Source organism: Alternaria hordeiaustralica, assembly GCF_023758085.1.
Source record: "Alternaria hordeiaustralica strain BMP 2776 chromosome Unknown scaffold_13, whole genome shotgun sequence".
NCBI lineage: Eukaryota > Fungi > Ascomycota > Dothideomycetes > Pleosporales > Pleosporaceae > Alternaria > Alternaria hordeiaustralica.
Genome location: NW_026056785.1, coordinates 91,705 through 109,558, shown reverse-complemented (window position 1 = coordinate 109,558; position 17,854 = coordinate 91,705). Strand labels below are relative to the sequence as shown.

The following is a 17,854-nucleotide window of genomic DNA, read 5'->3' as shown; positions in this document are numbered from 1 at the left end:
GGATGAGTGTGCGTGTGTGTTGTGCAGCAGTGCGGAGTGCAGCGTGTGCTGCAGATGCGGTGTAAGCTGGAGTGCAGGACTGGAGAAGGGGAAACGAAACGTAAGGTTGTTACACGAACAGATGGAAGGTCAGATGTGGAGCACGACATTGTGAGGTGGCTGTTGTTCGTGAAGCGCCGTGGTCCGCAGAGGCGGAAGGTGTTCTCCGCGGGCAGAGTTGCTGACATCAAGACAGGTGAGATAGACGTAGGAGCATCGTCGATCGCATGTGAAGGAAAGAGGCATCGCGCATACACCTCCTCTACGTACATTCGCCTTTGAGCGGTCTGCTGTTACGATGGGATCTTGGAAATTGCTGCCCAGTGATCCGGCATCTTCGTCAAGACATGGAAGCGACTGCCCCGCTATTGGGCGATCGTAAATCCCATGTCGTGCAGCTCAGCTCGAGGGGAGCCGAATGCGTCGCACAACCCCAGGGTTCTCGGATCGTCGGTGCCCTAGACCCTGTCAGACTGTGCCTCGGACATCGAATCTGCCATTCGCTGCGTCGTGGTTTCGTCTGATGGTGTACGCGCGTGTTGCTGTCATCTGTCTACATTCGACAAGGTTAAACCCAGCTTTCTCCAAGTGATGACATGGCCGCAAACTCTTCCTGCTCGATGGCGGATGGCAAAAAGCGTGATGGTGCTCTCGTTGGCTGCAGCTGAAGGATTCGGGGTCTGGGCTGATCGGCGGCATCTTGGGGAAGAGCGACAGGGTTTGACAGACGGGAACCCCTGAAGCTTGAAGCCTCACTTGAATCAAGTTTGGGCATGGAGACCTTCTCCGACCGGCCAGCGCCCATCTCCTCCTCTTCAGTCCGCGTGCGCCTCTTCCCTCAAACACGAGCAAAAAGTCCCGTTTTCGCCTCCGCTACGACGTGTTGCAGCCTCACAAAGCTGGCCTTGACCGATGCTGCGGTCGAGTCTTCAGTGGTTAATCCACAGAGTGCGTGTCTGGATGCCGTGGCTTGCAAAGACCTTCTCACGTTGTCCAGTAAGAAGATGATGTGTGCATGTCACTAGTGGTAGTGTGGCAGATGGCTACTGGGGTTCTCCGCATCTTGCCCATAGCGCTGGGTCATCCGCTCCTGCACCTCCCTAGCGATATTATTAGCCCCTCTTCTGCATTCTGCACAAGACAGAATACCACTTTCATCGTCGCCGACTGCTTACTCTCTGGCACCGACATGTTCCCTCACTGGCGACCCTTTGGCTTTCGATATTAACTCGCCCAATCAGTAACTGCGTCACGCGCATGCTTACTTCGCATCTCGTCTCGGGCTCCAGAGGTCGTCTCGTGACAGGCCGGACCTCGATATTGCACGCTTACACCCCAAGCTAAGATTCGCCCTTCGTTAGCACGGCGTCTTTGGCTCCACATCCATCTGTCAACCTCGCGCCGTATCCGCACGGCATACCGACATTTCGACAGTCTGAACTAGCACCATCACACCTCGCCACTGCTAGATCAGGATTGCTGTGCGAGAATGCCGATTCGCGTCACCAGCTCCATCTCCCGAAGACAGTGCATGAAGTTGGGCAACGGAGGATGATGCAAGCCCCCACTGAGCACGCAACATCGCCAACTCGAAGACTCGAAAACCTACTTCCTATTGGACAATCGTCTACTTTGGAGTTCAATATACTTCCTCAGCCCACTATGGGGCTTACCTTTTTGCCTCGCCCATCGCCGTGCGGATCTAGGAAGCGCAGTCGAGCGGTGGCGGATATCGATGGCGAACATTCTTGTGTGCAGAAGAAGAAGCGGCGCCTTCGATTGTTCCTCATCACTTCACGACTATCGCCACAGTTTTCGCACCCAGCAACGAATATTGTGGATCGAGGTAGCTCTAAGATTGCAGTATGGGCCAAGCAAAAGGCTCTTGGACGAAACTTGCTAAGAAAGGCTGCCATCCTCAATGGCATACGCAGACGATGCATCGTGACCAAGGAGGCGCAGTACGGACGCGGTCGTGTGCCAGTTGAGCAGGAGAAAGAACAAGCACAACTTGAGTTGGCGAGGCTAGAGTTCAACCATGGCAGTGTCGACACATATACGAGACCGGTACATTCTCGGGATCCCTCAGTACCGCCCAGTGCTGCTGTGAGGACTGGAGGACACTTTGTAGTCTCTGGGTCACCCTCCAGTTCTCCAGCGTCTTCGAGAAGCCCTTCGCCTACCTCGCCATCCCCAACATTAAGAAGTCCCTCCGACGAAGTTGCCGCGTTCCGCTCGCCAAACGAAGCATGGTCTCACGCTGCAAGAGACCCGGCACCACGTCGAGACTACCTACCCCTACCGCCATCTCCGCTTGGACTCTCAAACTATGATGCTCTCGACGTTGAAGATAGTGGTGATGCGTTCGACCCGTACGCTCATCTTGACGACGAAGATGAGCCGATACCAAATCCATACGAGGATGACGATGAGGTGCCTTTCTCGCCTTCTGCCGTCACTTCTAGTTCATCCACCACAGCATCCACCAACACTACACATGCCACGAGCATGTTTTCCGAGTTCAACGTGTTGGGCCACGAGGAACCAGTTGTTGGCGACTACGACCAGGTAGAAGAAGGCGCAGACGCGATATGGCCAAGCGCGTCTACCTTCGATAGCCCAGCACCCGCATTCGCGTCGACGTCGCCGGACTTTCCCGCCCTATTCGCAACATCGCAGTCCGCATCCAAGAGAACAGACTCATTCGCCATGTCGCCAAACTTCCGGCCAATCTTACCAACGAAATCAGTGTCACCGGAGATGCTCGCCGTGAACACCGCGGCCGCTACTTCGCCAAACTTTATACCTACAGCACGGACGATGGCTTCTCCTAATCTTGCCCCAACACTAGCGCCAATGTCACCAAACTTCCCTCCTGTATCGACATCGCCCAATTTCGCCTCGGCATCTGCGACTATACCTGCCTCGCCGAATCTGATGCCATTGGCTGCTCCCGCTTCGCCGAACTTCCTGCCGGTATCCAAGTCGCCAAATTTCACTGCGCCCGATACCTCGATGACAGCGCAGAACCCGACGGCATGGAACCATTTGGACAATCACCCGGACCGAGTAGATCAGCCAGTTCGCACGAGTGACGTGGAAGAAGAACGCAGACGGCAGAGGAACTTGATGTTTATGCGGTTCGGATCATGAGACTAGTATTCAACGAGCAAGTTTCATACGCGACAGAATCTACCTACCTACTGGATCTGCAGGACATATCATCACTATCGCATCCACCGAACGACGTCGCCTTTGACTTCTACAACATGGCGCATACCACACGTTTCGGACCAAACAAGACCTGAAAACTTAACTTTGCATCGCATTTTCGATCTAAAAAAGAAAACTTGTGTATATTATCAAAATTCTAAAAAGGGTCCGGAGTATGGGGGCTGGCGGAAGTCACAAAAAGGGAAGAAAAAACCGGCACATGGTGTTTGTTGTACTACTATATTGTGGGAAAAAGCGTGTTGTTTAGCGTTTCACGTCCAATGGTTTGGAGTTTGGGGAATTTCTCGTCGCAAAGTTCTATGTTTGGGCAGGGGTAATTGTATATGCAGGATCGGGGAAAGTGGGTACCTTTGTGGCGTTTGAATTTGCGTGTGAACGACCAAAAGAGCATGCTGCGTGTAGAATACCGTCTGATTCAATTTACGATGTGATCCAACATACCGAGAAACCTAGTTATGCCCTGTTTCAACTCATTCATCCCAGAAACTATGGCATCTTTTAGCCAACTCAGGAGCCTTCTTTCTGTACTGAAGTCGCATCCTACGCTTTCTGCAACTTGGTAGCTCGATCTAGAGCGATATCACACATGGCCTGAATGGCCTCTTGCCGCTCAGCCTTGATATCACCCCGATCAATACGCGAACGCATGTTCTCCATGATCTCCGATCTGGGGCGGCCGTTGACAAACACACTACACCATTAATTAGTTCACAACCTCCCAAATATGGTCTAATCCGAGAAGCAGAAATCAACTCACACATATCTCAGCCCCGGAAACTTCCCCTCATACTCCGCATTCAACCTTGCCAGCATCTCCCTCTCCTCATCCCCACCCTGCTGCAACTGCGCCTGCTCTTTCCGACTCTGCTCGCTATCCACCTTCTTCTCGCCCAACCGCGGGTGCGAACACAGAATCTCAGACAACTTCTTCACGTCGGCTTCGTCATCCGAGGCAGCTAGTGCAGCGAGCTGCGCGTTGACGGCTGTGATGAGGATGTCGTAGCTGGGGAAGGTGGCGGAGCGCAGCACGGGGAAGGTGATGGTGCGGAGGGGTGGCGAGGGCTCGAAGAGGAGGTCTAGAACGTTGGTGAGGGTGGACTCGGAGGCGTGGGGGAGGGTGCTGGCGGGTGGGAGTGATGTCATTGTTGGGGTTGAGGGTAGTGGCTAGTGGTTCGGGATAGCCGTTTATTGCTTTTCTCGCGATGCGATAGTTTGGGACCGGAGATTTGGCTAGTTGGGATTTGGAAACTCAAGGGTTGACGTTGGTGTTAGGAGAGTGTTGGTGGTGAGGCAGGAGGTTGTGGTTATTGTCTGTTGTTCCAACATTTTTTTCAGCGACGGCCGCTACCGACCGATCAGCGATGCAGCGCATGCCTGGTCATGGCCAACGACGTGCATGGTGTCTTTACGTGGGTCGCTGCAAGGGGCAAAGCTGTTCTGGATGGATAGCGGGGCAGCACCGAAGAGTTAGTGTCGAGGTAGTTGAGCTTTGCAGACGGACTGCCGTCTAGCTTTTCCTAGTCCGCGACGCGTACCGTGTTTTGCAGTAAACAATGGATGAAGCTTGTTTATACTGCACGGCGGAGTCGAGGGGCATTTTTTCAAAGGTCCGACGCGTTCCCACAGGCCCTCAACAAAGTGGAATGGACTGGGATGTCGTGTTATAGAACTTAGATTGACTAGTACAGCTGCGAGGTGCTGTCACGTCTGGTGATGCTCGGATTTGAGCTAAGAAGATGCGCATTGGGACTGCGATCGACTGCTGGGTTGGCAGCTGTTTGCTTCTTCTTCCCCGCCTTGTCATCGGCGATATACCGGCGGCACAAGCAATAGAAGGCTTTCATAGCCGTCAGCCCTTGACTGTCGATCTGATCGAATAGGGTGTGACCTGGGGCGCCTCAGGATTGCCGGCTGTACCTGCGTTGGTGAGGGTCTTCATGCGGGCCAGGGCTGTCATGCGTGCGAGTATCCGAGATTATCGAAGGATACCACGTGGAGACTGCATCGTATGCAATCGCGTGTACAACTTCGCGTCGCTCACAAAAACAAAGAGCAAACGGGCACACGTGCAGTGCAGTGCAAGTGCAGTCTGGGGAGTCGATGTCGGTGAGAAGGCGTGTGGAGCGGGAGGCGGAGATAAAGTGCCTAGTGCTCTCAGGCCATGGAGCCCCCTGTGTTTCAGCTCCACGCTCGCCTTCACTGCCCTCCCTCCAGCTTGCTCTTTTGGAGGAGACTGCTAGGCGCATTGCACGGCACAGTTCCTGAAGCGTCCATTTGCCTCGACGCCCAGCGCAGCAGCCCCAATGGCCCGCCGCCCCATGCGCCTCTGCCTCTGCCTCTGATACTCTGCCACCTCGGATCCCTGATTGCATGACCCCTACTAGCCCGGACCTCCTGGCCCTCTGGCGCTTTCAACATCACGACTTGACGACTCTTCGCCGCAGACACGCACGGCTTTGAGAGTCTGCACCCCCGAGCGTCGCTTTTCGGCTGACCTGGCACCATGTCGCTGAACGGACTGGACAATGTCGAGGTCACACAGGCGTACCAGGGTGCCCTCGCCGAAGCTGGCGGTTGGTACGACATCCCAATTTCTTCTGCGCACGCGGACCACGTGTTAACGTTTGGCATCTAGGTTCCTGCTCAGGTACACGTCAAGGGATGCCGTAGAGGTCCTGACCCGCGGCACTGGCGGTGCTGGCGAGGCGCGCGCTGCCGTCGCCCAGTACGAGGAAAAGTCACCGCTGTACGGCCTGCTGCTGTACCGCCGGCGCAAGGTCCTGGTCAAATATGTGCCCGAGGGGACTTCGCGACTGCTTCAGGGTATGTGGAGGCTTGTTCCTATCATGACCACGACTAACGCTCGACAGCCCGCGTCAGTGTCCACTTCATCAACATCACCGAGAAGTTTGCGCCCCACGACATCGTCCTGTCCATATCCACCCCCGAAGAGCTCAGCGATGCCGCTCTTACCGCCGCGTGCAGTCTGCACACCGCCGCCCCCTCGAGCTCCTCCTCCAGCGGATCGTCGCGACAGCAGAAGCTCAGCTGGATCCAAGAGGCCGCCGAGGAAGGTGCCCAGCCCGATGCAGACGGCAGCGCACGACCAGAAACTGCCAAGTCCAACATACCCACCATACTAGAGCCATCTAGAGACAGCGAAGACAATCTCACGAGGAGCGGGTCGATCAACTCACAAGCCGAGACGGTTCCGTTGATGCTGGACGAGAAGGTCATCGAGCACAAATTGTCACCACAGATCTCCCATGTCACCATGGAGACGGTAACGGAAGGGCCGACGACGCCAGACGACACCGATCTATCCGATCTCCAGGACACGCTCAAAAGCTACGACTCGCTCTTCGAAGGTGGACCAGAGCCCCGGAACTCTTCGCAGACTGCACGGCCAAACTACAACGAGCTGTACGAGCACTACTACGCGCAGTACACCAAGCCAAAGGTTAAGCTGGGACCGCGACCGCGGCCATCGCTCGAAGGCAGGAGACCGTCCACCTCGGGCAGTGCTCCGTCAGATCTGGCGAGACCGAAGTCATCGCTCCCGGCAGGTCTGCGCTCTGCGGCACGAAAGACAGCTGAGAAGAAAGAGTCCAAGACCAACGCCTCGAGCACCCTTCCCGCAATCGCCATTCCTCCTCCACACCAGGTCCCCCCAATGCCCGAAATGCCACAATCCCCCGCCTCGTCAGTATACTCCACGAGAGCCCCCGCCAGTACCAAGTCGATGCCCGTGTCCGCATACAGGAGTCATCTCAGGGCTGGAGGATCGACGCAGGAGCGGACAAGACTCATGAAGGCTCTCGAGATGCGCAAGAAACAACAACAGGCCCAACAGCTGAGGAAGGAGAAGGCGACTGAAGATGCTGCATCGGAGGTAGAAGTCAAGGCCGCGGAGATAAAGGTGGAGACTGACGCCGAAGATGAAACTACGACAGATGCGACCATTACTGCGACCGAGCCCGATGATGGCCCTTCCGCTGCACAACCTGAGGCCGAAACTGACGCCGACAAGGAGACCCTGCTTGGCGACGATCTCCCTTCCTCGTCACGTTTAAGCCGCTCTGGCCTTGCATTCGCTGATGGTCCTACCGAGACAGACGACTTAAACTCTACTGCTTCGATTTCGTCACCCGTATCCGCCCAGACCCACGGTTCCACCGGCGCACCTTCAACACGGCCGTCGTCTATTTCGGAGGACGAGGCAGGTATGGAAGAATCGCAAAAGTCTGACGAGCAAGAAGAGTCGCACAACGCGGATTTTGTGGACGAAGAGCAATCAGTTGACAGCACGCCGACTGTAGTTCCTGAGAGCACGACGCCCGTCCCGCCTGTAGAAGCACAGGAGATTGCGCAAGGCCCAGTAATTACCGAGCGAGCGCCGTCGTTCGATGACGCAGATGACAGCAGCAAGAGGGACACCCTAAGGCCATGGGAGAATGACATGCCATCACAACGCCGCTCGAACCGCGAATCTACTATCTACATGCCGTCGAACGAAGGGTACCAGCAAGAGGAAGGACAGTCCAAGAGACGCAATAGGGAGTCTATGCTCATGCCGTCTTCCCAGCATCAAAGTTGGTACGAGACCAAAGGAAAGCGACGTGCGGTCCTCGATCCACTCGAAGTCAGCGCGGACCAATCCGAGACCGAGTACCTGTCGGATGATTCTTTCATGGAGGAGCTGCAAAGCGCTACAGTACATCAAGCTAAGCCCATGTCGGTATCCAAGTCGCCAATCACCCCATTCTTCCCCAGGAAATCCTCTGCAACAGACCTACAAACGCCTCCTAGATCAGCATCGTCGAATTACCATGGCATCAGCCGCCTGTCACCTGAGCAGACTGGCCGTAAGATCTCAGGCGGTTGGCCTCCTGCGCCAAAGTCTGACTCCAGCACCGCGCCGAAGAAAATCAACGTTTCCTCCGGCATCTCGCAGAGGATCAAAGCACTTGCAGACAAGACCAACAGGGAATCGGCTTCACAAGTAAGTCTTGCGAGCTCTGCTTTGAGCACTAGAAGCTCCGTCGCCCAGCGTAAATCCTCATTCTTTGCAACAACGCCTGTTGAGATCTCTCCATCTGGGAAATCTACGCCGCGTCTCGAAAGCCCATCGTTTTTGGCTTCATCTGCTTCAACAACGCCTGACAAGAAGAAACAGTCGGCGCCAGTCAAGTCGACAGTATACAACGTACAGCGAGGAGTTGAGAAGCCGGAGTCTGTGCAAGTGACGGCCCGCATCGTCCGCGATGAGCGCACAATGAAGCCGACGCTTGCGATGCCAACGGAGAGCACACCACTGGATCTCCACCAGAGCCCTCTTATCATCGATCACCAAAAGGCAACCATCACGCCTAGGAGCCCTACCCGTGGAAGACCGGAGCCTGCTTCTCCTCCACCTTCGTCTTCACACTCCCGTGAGCCCAGTAACGCACCTTCGCGGGCTTCGTCCGAGAGCACGTGGAGAGCTTTCGGTCGCCGCATGAGCGAGTCCAAGTCGGTACACAGCCACGACGGCGAAGACAAGAGGGAAGATAAAAAGGACAAGAAAGACGAAAAGAAGTCGCGCACCAGCAAGATGTTCAAGCGCATGTCTTCTTCCATGTCTGCCATGCCCTGGAAGAACTCCAACAGCAGCTTGGCACTTCCCGAGAACGACATGCGTTCCACCTCCCTGGCGTCTCTACGCGAGCCACCGCCGCCTGTGCATGTTGGCGATCTGAACATCCAGTTCCCAGACACTCTCGTAAGTCTCATCAATATCAATACCAACTTTACGCTAACCTGATGCAGCTTTGGAAACGACGATGGGTTGAGATTGACGCCTTGGGCAACCTCGTCCTCAGTCCGTCGAAACACAACGAGAAGGGAATCGTCAAGCGATTCCATCTCAGCGACTTCCGCACACCGTACCCGCCTGACCAAGATCGCCAAGAACTTCCCAACAGCGTGGTCCTGGATTTCATGGACGGGCGTACCTTGCAGTGCGCATGCGAGACGTACATTGGGCAAGCTCAGGTTCTGCAAAGTAGGTTTCAACCCTGTCGATGTTCGTGTCAGCTGCTAACTTCTGTCCAGTCCTGCGGGAGGCGCACGATGCCTGGATTGCGTACAACCAAGCGCTGTGAACAGTCGCCACGACTTCTACCCAACCCTTCGCCCCAACGGCTCCACTCTCTTTTCCTCTCGGCTTTTCTTTGTGACGACGTACGACTACAGCATCAGGCATCACCTTTTCCTTGTTGTGTTGGATACAAAACGGTTCTAAACTGGGGCTGTATCTCTCTCCTTGCATACTTTCGGCCCTCCACCCTTTTCTCATTTTACCTTTTTTCCTTTCCATACCCGTTTGAATTGGGGGAGGCCATCTGGCAGGCTTGGAGCTCCTTCTTCTTCCTCTTCTGCCTGTAACACAAGCCTTTTGATTTGTATAATATCTAATGCTGCACTGGCGGCAGCCGAGTTATTGCTGTTTCTGGAGTGCGGACGGATTGCAATGAAGGCGGACTACAAGATATAGAGACCAGTTCCGCAATTGGACTACGTGCCCTTGTCATAATTGCTTCCGCTAGGTGACGGTCGTTCCCAATGCAGGTGAACCAGAGGGGTGCATTAAATCTCCGGCTCAAAGAAGGATAATGTGGCAGTTTTTGTGGTGGATTTATCCAAAGTGTTGGGCAAGATGGCTCGACTCGGGGCTGGGTGCGAGCAGTGCGCAATCTCAGATGGGGGCATGCCAGCCGGGAGGGGTTAGCGCATGGCCGACGCAGGGATTAAGCGACACCTGGCGTCATACATGCATTCCCATGCATTCGACATGTGCATTTGATGGAGAGCTCGGTATGTTAATGATGCGCAGCAAAAAGGGCCTTGTGCCTGCCATGATGCGGCCAACTCCCCGACGGTCTTCTCCAACCTCCCCCTTAGCTCTGCGCCAGAGGCCACCATAGACAGAAGACGCGACCCGAGGACTCCGCACTGGGCTTCCAAGAGGCTGTTGCGCCGCTTTTCCGCCCCGTCCTCGCAGCGCATCCTGCAGCCTCAAAGTAACGTCTACGAGGGTAACCCCATCTGTTCACAGCAGCCGTCATTGCATTGTCACGAGCCTCGGCGCCGCGTGCCCGCCAGGCACCTCAACCAAAGTAGAGGAGGGTCGCGTAGTGGTGTGCGCCTTGTATAAACACCGTCCGGCACCTCCGCGCTCCTCGACATCATGCCGGCCACTTCCCCAAACCACCCCTTCGCCTCGCCCAACGCCATCCCGCCCCGCACCAGCTCCACGGGCATCCTCAACTTGAACGCGAGCATTGCCAAGCAACCGTCCAGAACGAGTGTGCTGCGTCCCTTGAGCGAGATTGATTGGCTCGGCCAGAGCAAGAAAAGCAAGACGAGCCATCCGGCGGATCCTTCCAACGCGCCTGCCCAAAACGTGTCTTTGCAACAACCTCGGCCGCAGACCATGGCCGCGCAGTTGCACTCGCCGCCCCGCACCGAGCACACCGACATGGACTCGCCCATGGACAACACGCAAGCCGGCGCGAACCTCGAAGCCAGCACAAATTACCCGACGCCGCTGTCACCGCCCGCAGAACATGCAAAAGATATCGGCGAGGAGCTCATATACGGAAATGGGGTTGCGTGGACAGAGGGCAAGGAACGCATATTACTGGGGCCCTACGACTACCTGTATGGACACCCCGGCAAGGACATACGGAGTCAGTGCATCGCAGCCTTCAACCTGTGGTTGAAAGTGCCGCCAGAGAGACTCGAGATTATCACAAAAGTGGTGGGCATGCTGCATACCGCGAGTTTACTGTAAGCACACCCACCCCACATTCCCCTCCTCTGCCTAACTCCCTCGAGCGTCGACGATGTAGAAGACTCCTCCATCCTCCGCCGCGGCATCCCGGTAGCCCACTCTATCTTCGGTACCCCGCAAACGATCAACTCGGCCAACTACGTCTACTTCCGCGCGCTATCCCTGCTTCTCTCCATGAACAACCCCAAGCTCATCGAGATCTTCACAGAAGAGCTGCTGAACCTGCACCGCGGACAGGGCATGGACCTATACTGGAGGGACTCCCTGACATGTCCGAGCGAAGCAGACTACCTAGAGATGGTGGGAAACAAAACCGGGGGTCTATTCAGACTAGCAATCAAGCTCATGCAAGCCGAGTCGCATACAGACATGTACGTGCCCGACGTCTCCACCCCAAGATTTCATCCCAGCTAACAACGCCCAGTGACTGCACCCCCCTCGTATCCACAATAGGCCTCCTCTTCCAAATTCTAGACGACCACCTCAATCTCTCTCCCACCTCCGGCTACACAACCCTCAAAGGCCTCTGCGAAGACCTCACAGAAGGCAAATTCAGCTTCCCCGTTATCCACGCCATCCGCGCCGATCCTAGCAACCAGATCCTCATCAATATCCTTAAACAGAAGACTACAGACGAGGAAGTGAAGCGGTATGCGCTTAGATACATGGAGAGCAAGGGCAGCTTTGAATATAGTAAGGGTGTTATTGAGGAGTTGAGGGGGAAGACGGAGGAGCATGTTCGTGGTGTGGAGCGGGAGTTAGGGGTGGATGGCAAGGAAGGGGCGGATGCGCTGAGGGTTATGTTGGAGAGGTTGGTGCTTAAGTGAGGGAGGTGGATATAATGTCGGCATGTCATGTCATGTCATGCTTTACGAAGCTCATGTCTCATGATGGTTGGTTGGTCTCTGTACGTGTCTTGTCTGTCTATTTGTTGGGAGATGGATGGATGGCTTAATACCCAATGTACGGTGGATTTGCATACTTATATACTAATAGACTGTGGTTGTGTTGTAGAAAGTAGTATATGATCCTTAATGTGTGTAGCAAATACGAAGTGATCGATTTCTCTAGTATTGGATTCTGAATGAATGTGGTATGTACGAAGTGTTCTATTTCTCTGCCATCCTTCATGCCGGGTTCGTCGTGTCGCAGTAGTGAGGACTGACAGCTTCATGTACAGGCGCGTGAAATCATACACGTATTCGACCACCAACTCCGAACAGATCCTATGAAGCCTTGCGCTGTATCCACTTCCGCCTCTTCGACATCGCTCGTACGTCTTGTGAGTTCGTCAGGTTTGCTCTGCGACCAGCATATCCGTTCATACTCACTCCTCGTCGTCCACCACTCTCTTCACAACCTTAACTCTCTTCACCTGACTAGTCGGCGCCATGACTCTTTGTCGCTGTGCTCCCAGCGACTTCCTCAACGCCGTCGTGAACTCCTCGTACATATCATCGTTAGACTTCGGCGCTTGAGACGAATAACGATGATAGCTATTACGACTGTCGAAATGGTCTTCGCCGAGCTTGATGATGTCGACAACAGCGTCGACTTTGCCTTGCGCCATACCCACAGCTTCCATCCAGGGGAACGCATCGCGGTAAAGTTGGTCGGCGCCGTACTTGGAGGCGCGGTACCAGCCGATCTGGGAATCGATATGGAAGGCGGTGATGTTGGTCGCCCAGACGAGGGCAGCAAAGCAAGAGTGATTGTACGCTTTCATGGCGCGGCCGTGGAGCCAGCCTAGAATACGGAGCGTTTTGAGGCTTTTGGAGCGGTTGGGACCGAGGTTGATCATGAAGTTGTACAGCGCGAAGCTATCAGTGAAGATGAATTCGTTCTTGCCATATAGGATATCGACGCCTTCCTGGTGGATCTGCTTGCTCGCGGCGAGAAGCGATGTGACGAGAGGCGCTGGTTCTTCTTGAGTCCTCCGGATACCGTTGTTCATGCGCTGGGCATCAGACCAGCTGGACCCTTCAGATAGCTCAGCTTGCAACTTGGCGGATATGCGCTCTACATTGCGGCGCTTGTGCTTGAACACGCCGACGAGGTTGATACCAGAGGGGTCGGTGAGCGTGTACTCGTAGATGATGTTTCTGATCTCGGCAGGAAGTTTTAGGAAAGGGAAGATCTTGCGCTTGGGAAGTGGGCGGGAACTTGTCGCGACTGCACGCTTCTGGAGTAGATTCGTTAGTCTCAGTGCTTGTAGTTCACGCAGAGGTGCATCGAACCTTTGCTTGTGGCGTGTCAAAGTCCGAATCTGAGTCCGAGACGTCCAGCTCATCGAGGTGGTATGTGATCTGAGTCCTCTTGCGCTTGGAGTAACGTCCAGACGCAAAGGTCTCTGCTGGAGCGCTGATGTCGGTCATGGTGAATGGCTGGTAAGTCAATTGCGGATTGGGTAAATCTGAGAGGTATCGAGATGGATCACAACGCAGATGAGATTGAAACGACACGTTAGAACGCGTGTGCGCGACTTCTTTAATAGGACTTCGTCATGGAAGTCGCGTGGTCAGGTGTTGTTCGTTTTGGGACTAGTCTAGGCAGCGATGTCGCGATATCAGGGATTAGCAAGGCATCAATTCGACGGCGCAGGCGCCATCAAAGCCGTGAAGGATTGTTCGACGAGCATTGACTGACATCGTCTACGTTCGTGTTAATCGCAATGCGCACAAAGTGCAGCGGCGTGTGATCTGAGGAAGGAGAGCTCGAGATGGGTTGCGTCACTCTGGTCCTGCTTAGTCACTTAGCCCACTAACCGAAATGAGAGACTGTCAGAAAAGTACACCATCCCCGCAACATGACTTCGATACAATCTCTCACGTCTTTCAAGCTCGATCTACCTCCTAGCTGTATCGAGTTCTTCCCGCTCAATCCGCAGTATGCGATAATCGGCACGTACAACCTCGAAAAGTCAGACGAGAAAGAATCCGCGGGGAGCGCTCCACACGATGGCAAAGTGAGCGCCAAAAATCAGCAGCGCAATGGCAGTTTGATATTGGTACGCGTTGATGGCGATATTGTGTACGTAGGATTATTCGCGGATTATCTGTATTTATTGCGCTTGTCTAGGCGTAGTACTAACCCTAGACAGCCACATCGTTCAGACACTGTCGACACCATCAGCTATCCTGGACATACATTTCTTGACGCATGTCACTAGCTCCAACTTTGGCGTTGCGACTTCGACAGGTGCGTTCGCGATCTACGAACTCCAGTCGTGGCAGCGCGACCCCAAGATCGCCCACATCAAGACTATCCAATACTTCCCAGAAGATGTACTCATCACTGCCTTCACTTGGCATCCGGAGTCCTTCATGGTCGGTATGACGCTGTCGAACGGACAGGTATGTCTCGGTGTCATAGATACGGAAGACAAGTCCGATGCGCCTACGAAGATGGAAGTCGCATCGCATGATTTGGAGGCCTGGACCCTTGCGTTCTTACCGGATGGCTCAGGACTGCTGTCGGGTGGAGATGACAGCGCGCTTCGTTTTGCGGAGTTGTCGGACGGATCTGGAGGAAGCGTACCCTGGATGGATGGAAAAATACACGGCGCTGGTGTCACTGCTATTCTTCCCGTACACCTGGACAGCCAAGGTGGTTTGATCATCACTGGCAGCTACGATGATCATATCCGGCTTCTCCACGTACCTATCTCAGGCCGTCGTCAGGTTCTTGCGGAAGCCAACCTCGGTGGTGGCGTATGGCGGCTGAAGCTGCTGGACCGAAACCCCAAGCTACCAGCGCACCACGGCGTAGAGAAATGGAGATCGGAGCCGCCGCCAGAGGCCATTCTGCTGCTTGTTAGCTGCATGCATGCTGGCACTAGAATCGTTAGGCTCACCAGGAGCGCTTCCAAGGATTGGCAGATTGAGGTACTGGCCAAGTTCGAGGAACATGAGAGCATGAACTACGGAAGTGACTCTCAGCCAGATCTCAATAGTCAGGGTCAACGGACGTTCATATCTACGAGCTTCTATGATCGGCTGTTGTGTCTTTGGAGATACTAGTAGTCTGCAGCAGGTAGTCGAACTCCAACGGATAAGTATACATATCAGACATCACATGTGAAGCAAGCTGACTACAATTGGCGATGAAGTGTTTGTATTTCCAGAATTAACATAAAAACAGTAAGAAAGAAACCCAAAATAGACACCAAAAAAGCACAATCCTCCGAAACGCCAGACATATGCCAGGAGGTCCTCGCTGCCAAAACTCAGGCCGGAACTCATGGCTTCGCGGGCATGAAGCCGGCAAACGGATCGAACGTCGTTGGGTCGAGACCGTCAGCAGCCATGTCGGCGTCAAACGCAGCGGTAGGCTGCGGCTCTTACCATCCAGGAGCCATGTCGTCGGCAAACGGGCTGTTAGTCGGGGGTTCCGACGAAGGGGCAGACTTGTCGCTGCCAGAAAAAAAGTCGGGTCCAAAACTAGGACCAGACGACGGAAGAGAGGAGGGCTCGACTCCCATGTCGTCCTCATATAACGGGATCTCCGCGAGTTGGTCGCCGCTCAGACCAACGAAGTCTCCAGCGGGGTTGCCGGGCTGCTCTTGAGGGGCGGGAGCAGGGGCAGGATGTGCCTGGACACTACCATCCAGGGCCATCGTGAAGTACTCTCGAGCCGGATCGAGAGAAGACGACGCAACGCCTTCGAAAAACCTTCCGAAGGAATTCTCCGAAAGTATGACCTCCCTAAGCTGGAGGAATCTCATCCCTTCAGTCAATCCTATATTGACCTCGTTGAAGCCAATATCCGAATCCATGACCGGGATGAACTCGGACTGATTCTGGCCATATTCAGACCAGTGGTTGTAAGGCCCTGCGTTCCCTTTCGGCCAAGTGGGCAGCCAAACGTGACCAAACGCCAAATCCTGCTTCTCGGCAGGAATTAACTCTTCCGTCCACGCCATGTTGTTGACGATCACCTTGACCATATCGCCGCTCCCGTTTCGGTGAAACCCAACAAGGCCATGGCTGGAGGGGGCTTGGCGGGTCTGGAATTGGGCTTTGGCCTCCTGAGCGACCCTCTCCATGTCTGCTATGGCAGCCGCCCTGTCCTCGGCGCTTGCGCACTTGTTCTTGTCCCAGTAGCCGGGCATGCTGAATTGCTGTTAGGATTGTTTTGGGTTTAGGAGGTACTAGTCGTAGCTCACTTGAAGGTGAAAGGTAAAGTACTTGACTTTACTTTTGTGTTGGTGATGGTGGTTGTAGTAGTGGTTGTAGTAGTGTGTTGGTAGCAGAGGTGGTGATGATGTTGGATGTCTTGAAGGTAAGTTCGAAGACAATCTTGATATCTAACTTGGTATGTGTAGAGTCAAGAGTCGGATATCTGCTAAAGAAAAGAAAGAGAAGGGAAGAGAGGAATGCGCTGCGTTTTATAAGAACGAAGGCGCAGCAGGACTCCACAATGGTTGTGAGTCTTCAGCAAGATATTATTAATGGGAAAAAAGAGATACTATGGAGCGACCAACATATGAGCAACAGAACCATGTCACGAACATCAACACTAGAAGCTGAGTCGCTGCTATGATTATGAGAGGACGGTCACCGATAGCAAAATCAGACGTAACCTTGGAAGAGGTGAGGGTATTGTCACTACAGAGTCATCTTTCGCGGCCAACTAACCCGACACCAGTATGGATGTCTATATTTCCACACATTTTGGTCACAGGGACGACTGAAATGTCCTTGTGCGAAAGCGGCCACTGGATCTAAGCGACTGAGTCTTGCTCTTTCGCGGGACTCGAGGCGAATCGACACCATTATTCAGCGATTACAACGCGACAAAGTCACGTATCACACTCAATCCATTCGAATCGCGCTCTCAGTATGCCCAATGCTACATTCAGCGCTCGAAAACCAAGACAATACACGCCACAACAGCTCCCCATCATCCGTTACACAGACGCATATGCGAAATTCCAGAAGCCATTCACCCAGACACTGAGTACCAAAAGGCACATGGCACGACCCAAGGACCAGGTTGCTATGACCAGACGAGAAGTAGCAATGTCTTCCCCTGAGCCATGGATACGCAGTGAAGCTCTGGAAATCATAGGGCAGATTGCACGGACACTGTTTTGAGAAACCATGGATGCTATGGATGCGGTGGCAGTGCTATGAGTCTTGCGGAGCTTTTGGCCGGGTGGTAAAAAAGCGTGCTAAGGGATGGGAGAAGATGGCAGGAGCGTCGGCGCGCAAATTCGAAATTGCGGGTGTGTGTTTGGTCGTGTGGAAAACCGCTTGGCTTGGAAGAGCAACGAGATGAGTAAGCGGCTTTGAGTAGCTCACAGTGTTGCCTGGCATTCCTTTGCGCTGGGGGAGGGCTTGTGCTCTGTGGAAAATCAGCAGCATCGCTAATGGCAGATAGTCGGGTCGCCATCTAAACATTTACACAATCGGGTCTACTGTTGCGAGGAGTCGAGTTGATGCCTGGCGACGCTTTGGTGAGTCGGCTTACCACCTTCTCAGCTGTTGTGATGTAATGCTTATGACGGTGTCGTATTCTGCCCGGGCAGTCACGAAGCAAGAACCGCTTCCATCTCATCACACAGAGCCTACAGAGTATAATGCCGTATGGCTAATGCAGAGTACAATATTGTATAGTTAATGCAGGCTATGTCTTTCGCTTTCCCCACAGGACGATCCACCCCTCTAGATACCGATACCAACCGCCGACACCGGAAAATGCACCCACTGTAAAGCCAACCACGCCAAACGCTACGCTAAGATGCAG

The 17,854-nt window shown here is 54.2% G+C and overlaps 7 protein-coding genes across 7 annotated transcripts; 4 read left to right on the top strand and 3 right to left on the bottom strand.

The window, feature by feature from the left end:
• Nucleotides 1–1,701: 1,701 nt before the first annotated feature.
• On the top strand, nt 1,702–3,192 carry J4E84_006596 (uncharacterized protein; the record flags this gene model as incomplete). The annotated part of the gene is made up of 1 exon (XM_049389185.1): nt 1,702–3,192. One exon carries the CDS (start codon nt 1,702–1,704, stop codon nt 3,190–3,192), a length of 1,491 nt encoding a protein of 496 aa, XP_049242894.1.
• A 621-nt stretch (nt 3,193–3,813) lies between these two features.
• J4E84_006595 (uncharacterized protein) lies at nt 3,814–4,416 on the bottom strand (the record flags this gene model as incomplete). Its single annotated transcript, XM_049389184.1, has 2 exons — nt 3,814–3,964; nt 4,031–4,416. The coding sequence occupies 2 exons, from the start codon at nt 4,414–4,416 to the stop codon at nt 3,814–3,816; spliced, it is 537 nt and encodes a 178-aa protein (XP_049242893.1).
• A 1,360-nt stretch (nt 4,417–5,776) lies between these two features.
• J4E84_006594 (uncharacterized protein) lies at nt 5,777–9,416 on the top strand (the record flags this gene model as incomplete). The annotated part of the gene is made up of 5 exons (XM_049389183.1): nt 5,777–5,850; nt 5,909–6,096; nt 6,144–9,034; nt 9,082–9,316; nt 9,367–9,416. 5 exons carry the CDS (start codon nt 5,777–5,779, stop codon nt 9,414–9,416), a joined length of 3,438 nt encoding a protein of 1,145 aa, XP_049242892.1.
• A 1,085-nt stretch (nt 9,417–10,501) lies between these two features.
• J4E84_006593 (uncharacterized protein) lies at nt 10,502–11,934 on the top strand (the record flags this gene model as incomplete). The annotated part of the gene is made up of 3 exons (XM_049389182.1): nt 10,502–11,103; nt 11,152–11,478; nt 11,532–11,934. 3 exons carry the CDS (start codon nt 10,502–10,504, stop codon nt 11,932–11,934), a joined length of 1,332 nt encoding a protein of 443 aa, XP_049242891.1.
• A 500-nt stretch (nt 11,935–12,434) lies between these two features.
• J4E84_006592 (uncharacterized protein) lies at nt 12,435–13,482 on the bottom strand (the record flags this gene model as incomplete). Its single annotated transcript, XM_049389181.1, has 2 exons — nt 12,435–13,289; nt 13,345–13,482. 2 exons carry the CDS (start codon nt 13,480–13,482, stop codon nt 12,435–12,437), a joined length of 993 nt encoding a protein of 330 aa, XP_049242890.1.
• A 431-nt stretch (nt 13,483–13,913) lies between these two features.
• J4E84_006591 (uncharacterized protein) lies at nt 13,914–15,126 on the top strand (the record flags this gene model as incomplete). Its single annotated transcript, XM_049389180.1, has 2 exons — nt 13,914–14,137; nt 14,208–15,126. 2 exons carry the CDS (start codon nt 13,914–13,916, stop codon nt 15,124–15,126), a joined length of 1,143 nt encoding a protein of 380 aa, XP_049242889.1.
• Nucleotides 15,127–15,446: 320 nt separating this feature from the next.
• On the bottom strand, nt 15,447–16,217 carry J4E84_006590 (uncharacterized protein; the record flags this gene model as incomplete). Its single annotated transcript, XM_049389179.1, has 1 exon — nt 15,447–16,217. The coding sequence occupies one exon, from the start codon at nt 16,215–16,217 to the stop codon at nt 15,447–15,449; it is 771 nt and encodes a 256-aa protein (XP_049242888.1).
• Nucleotides 16,218–17,854: the final 1,637 nt, after the last annotated feature.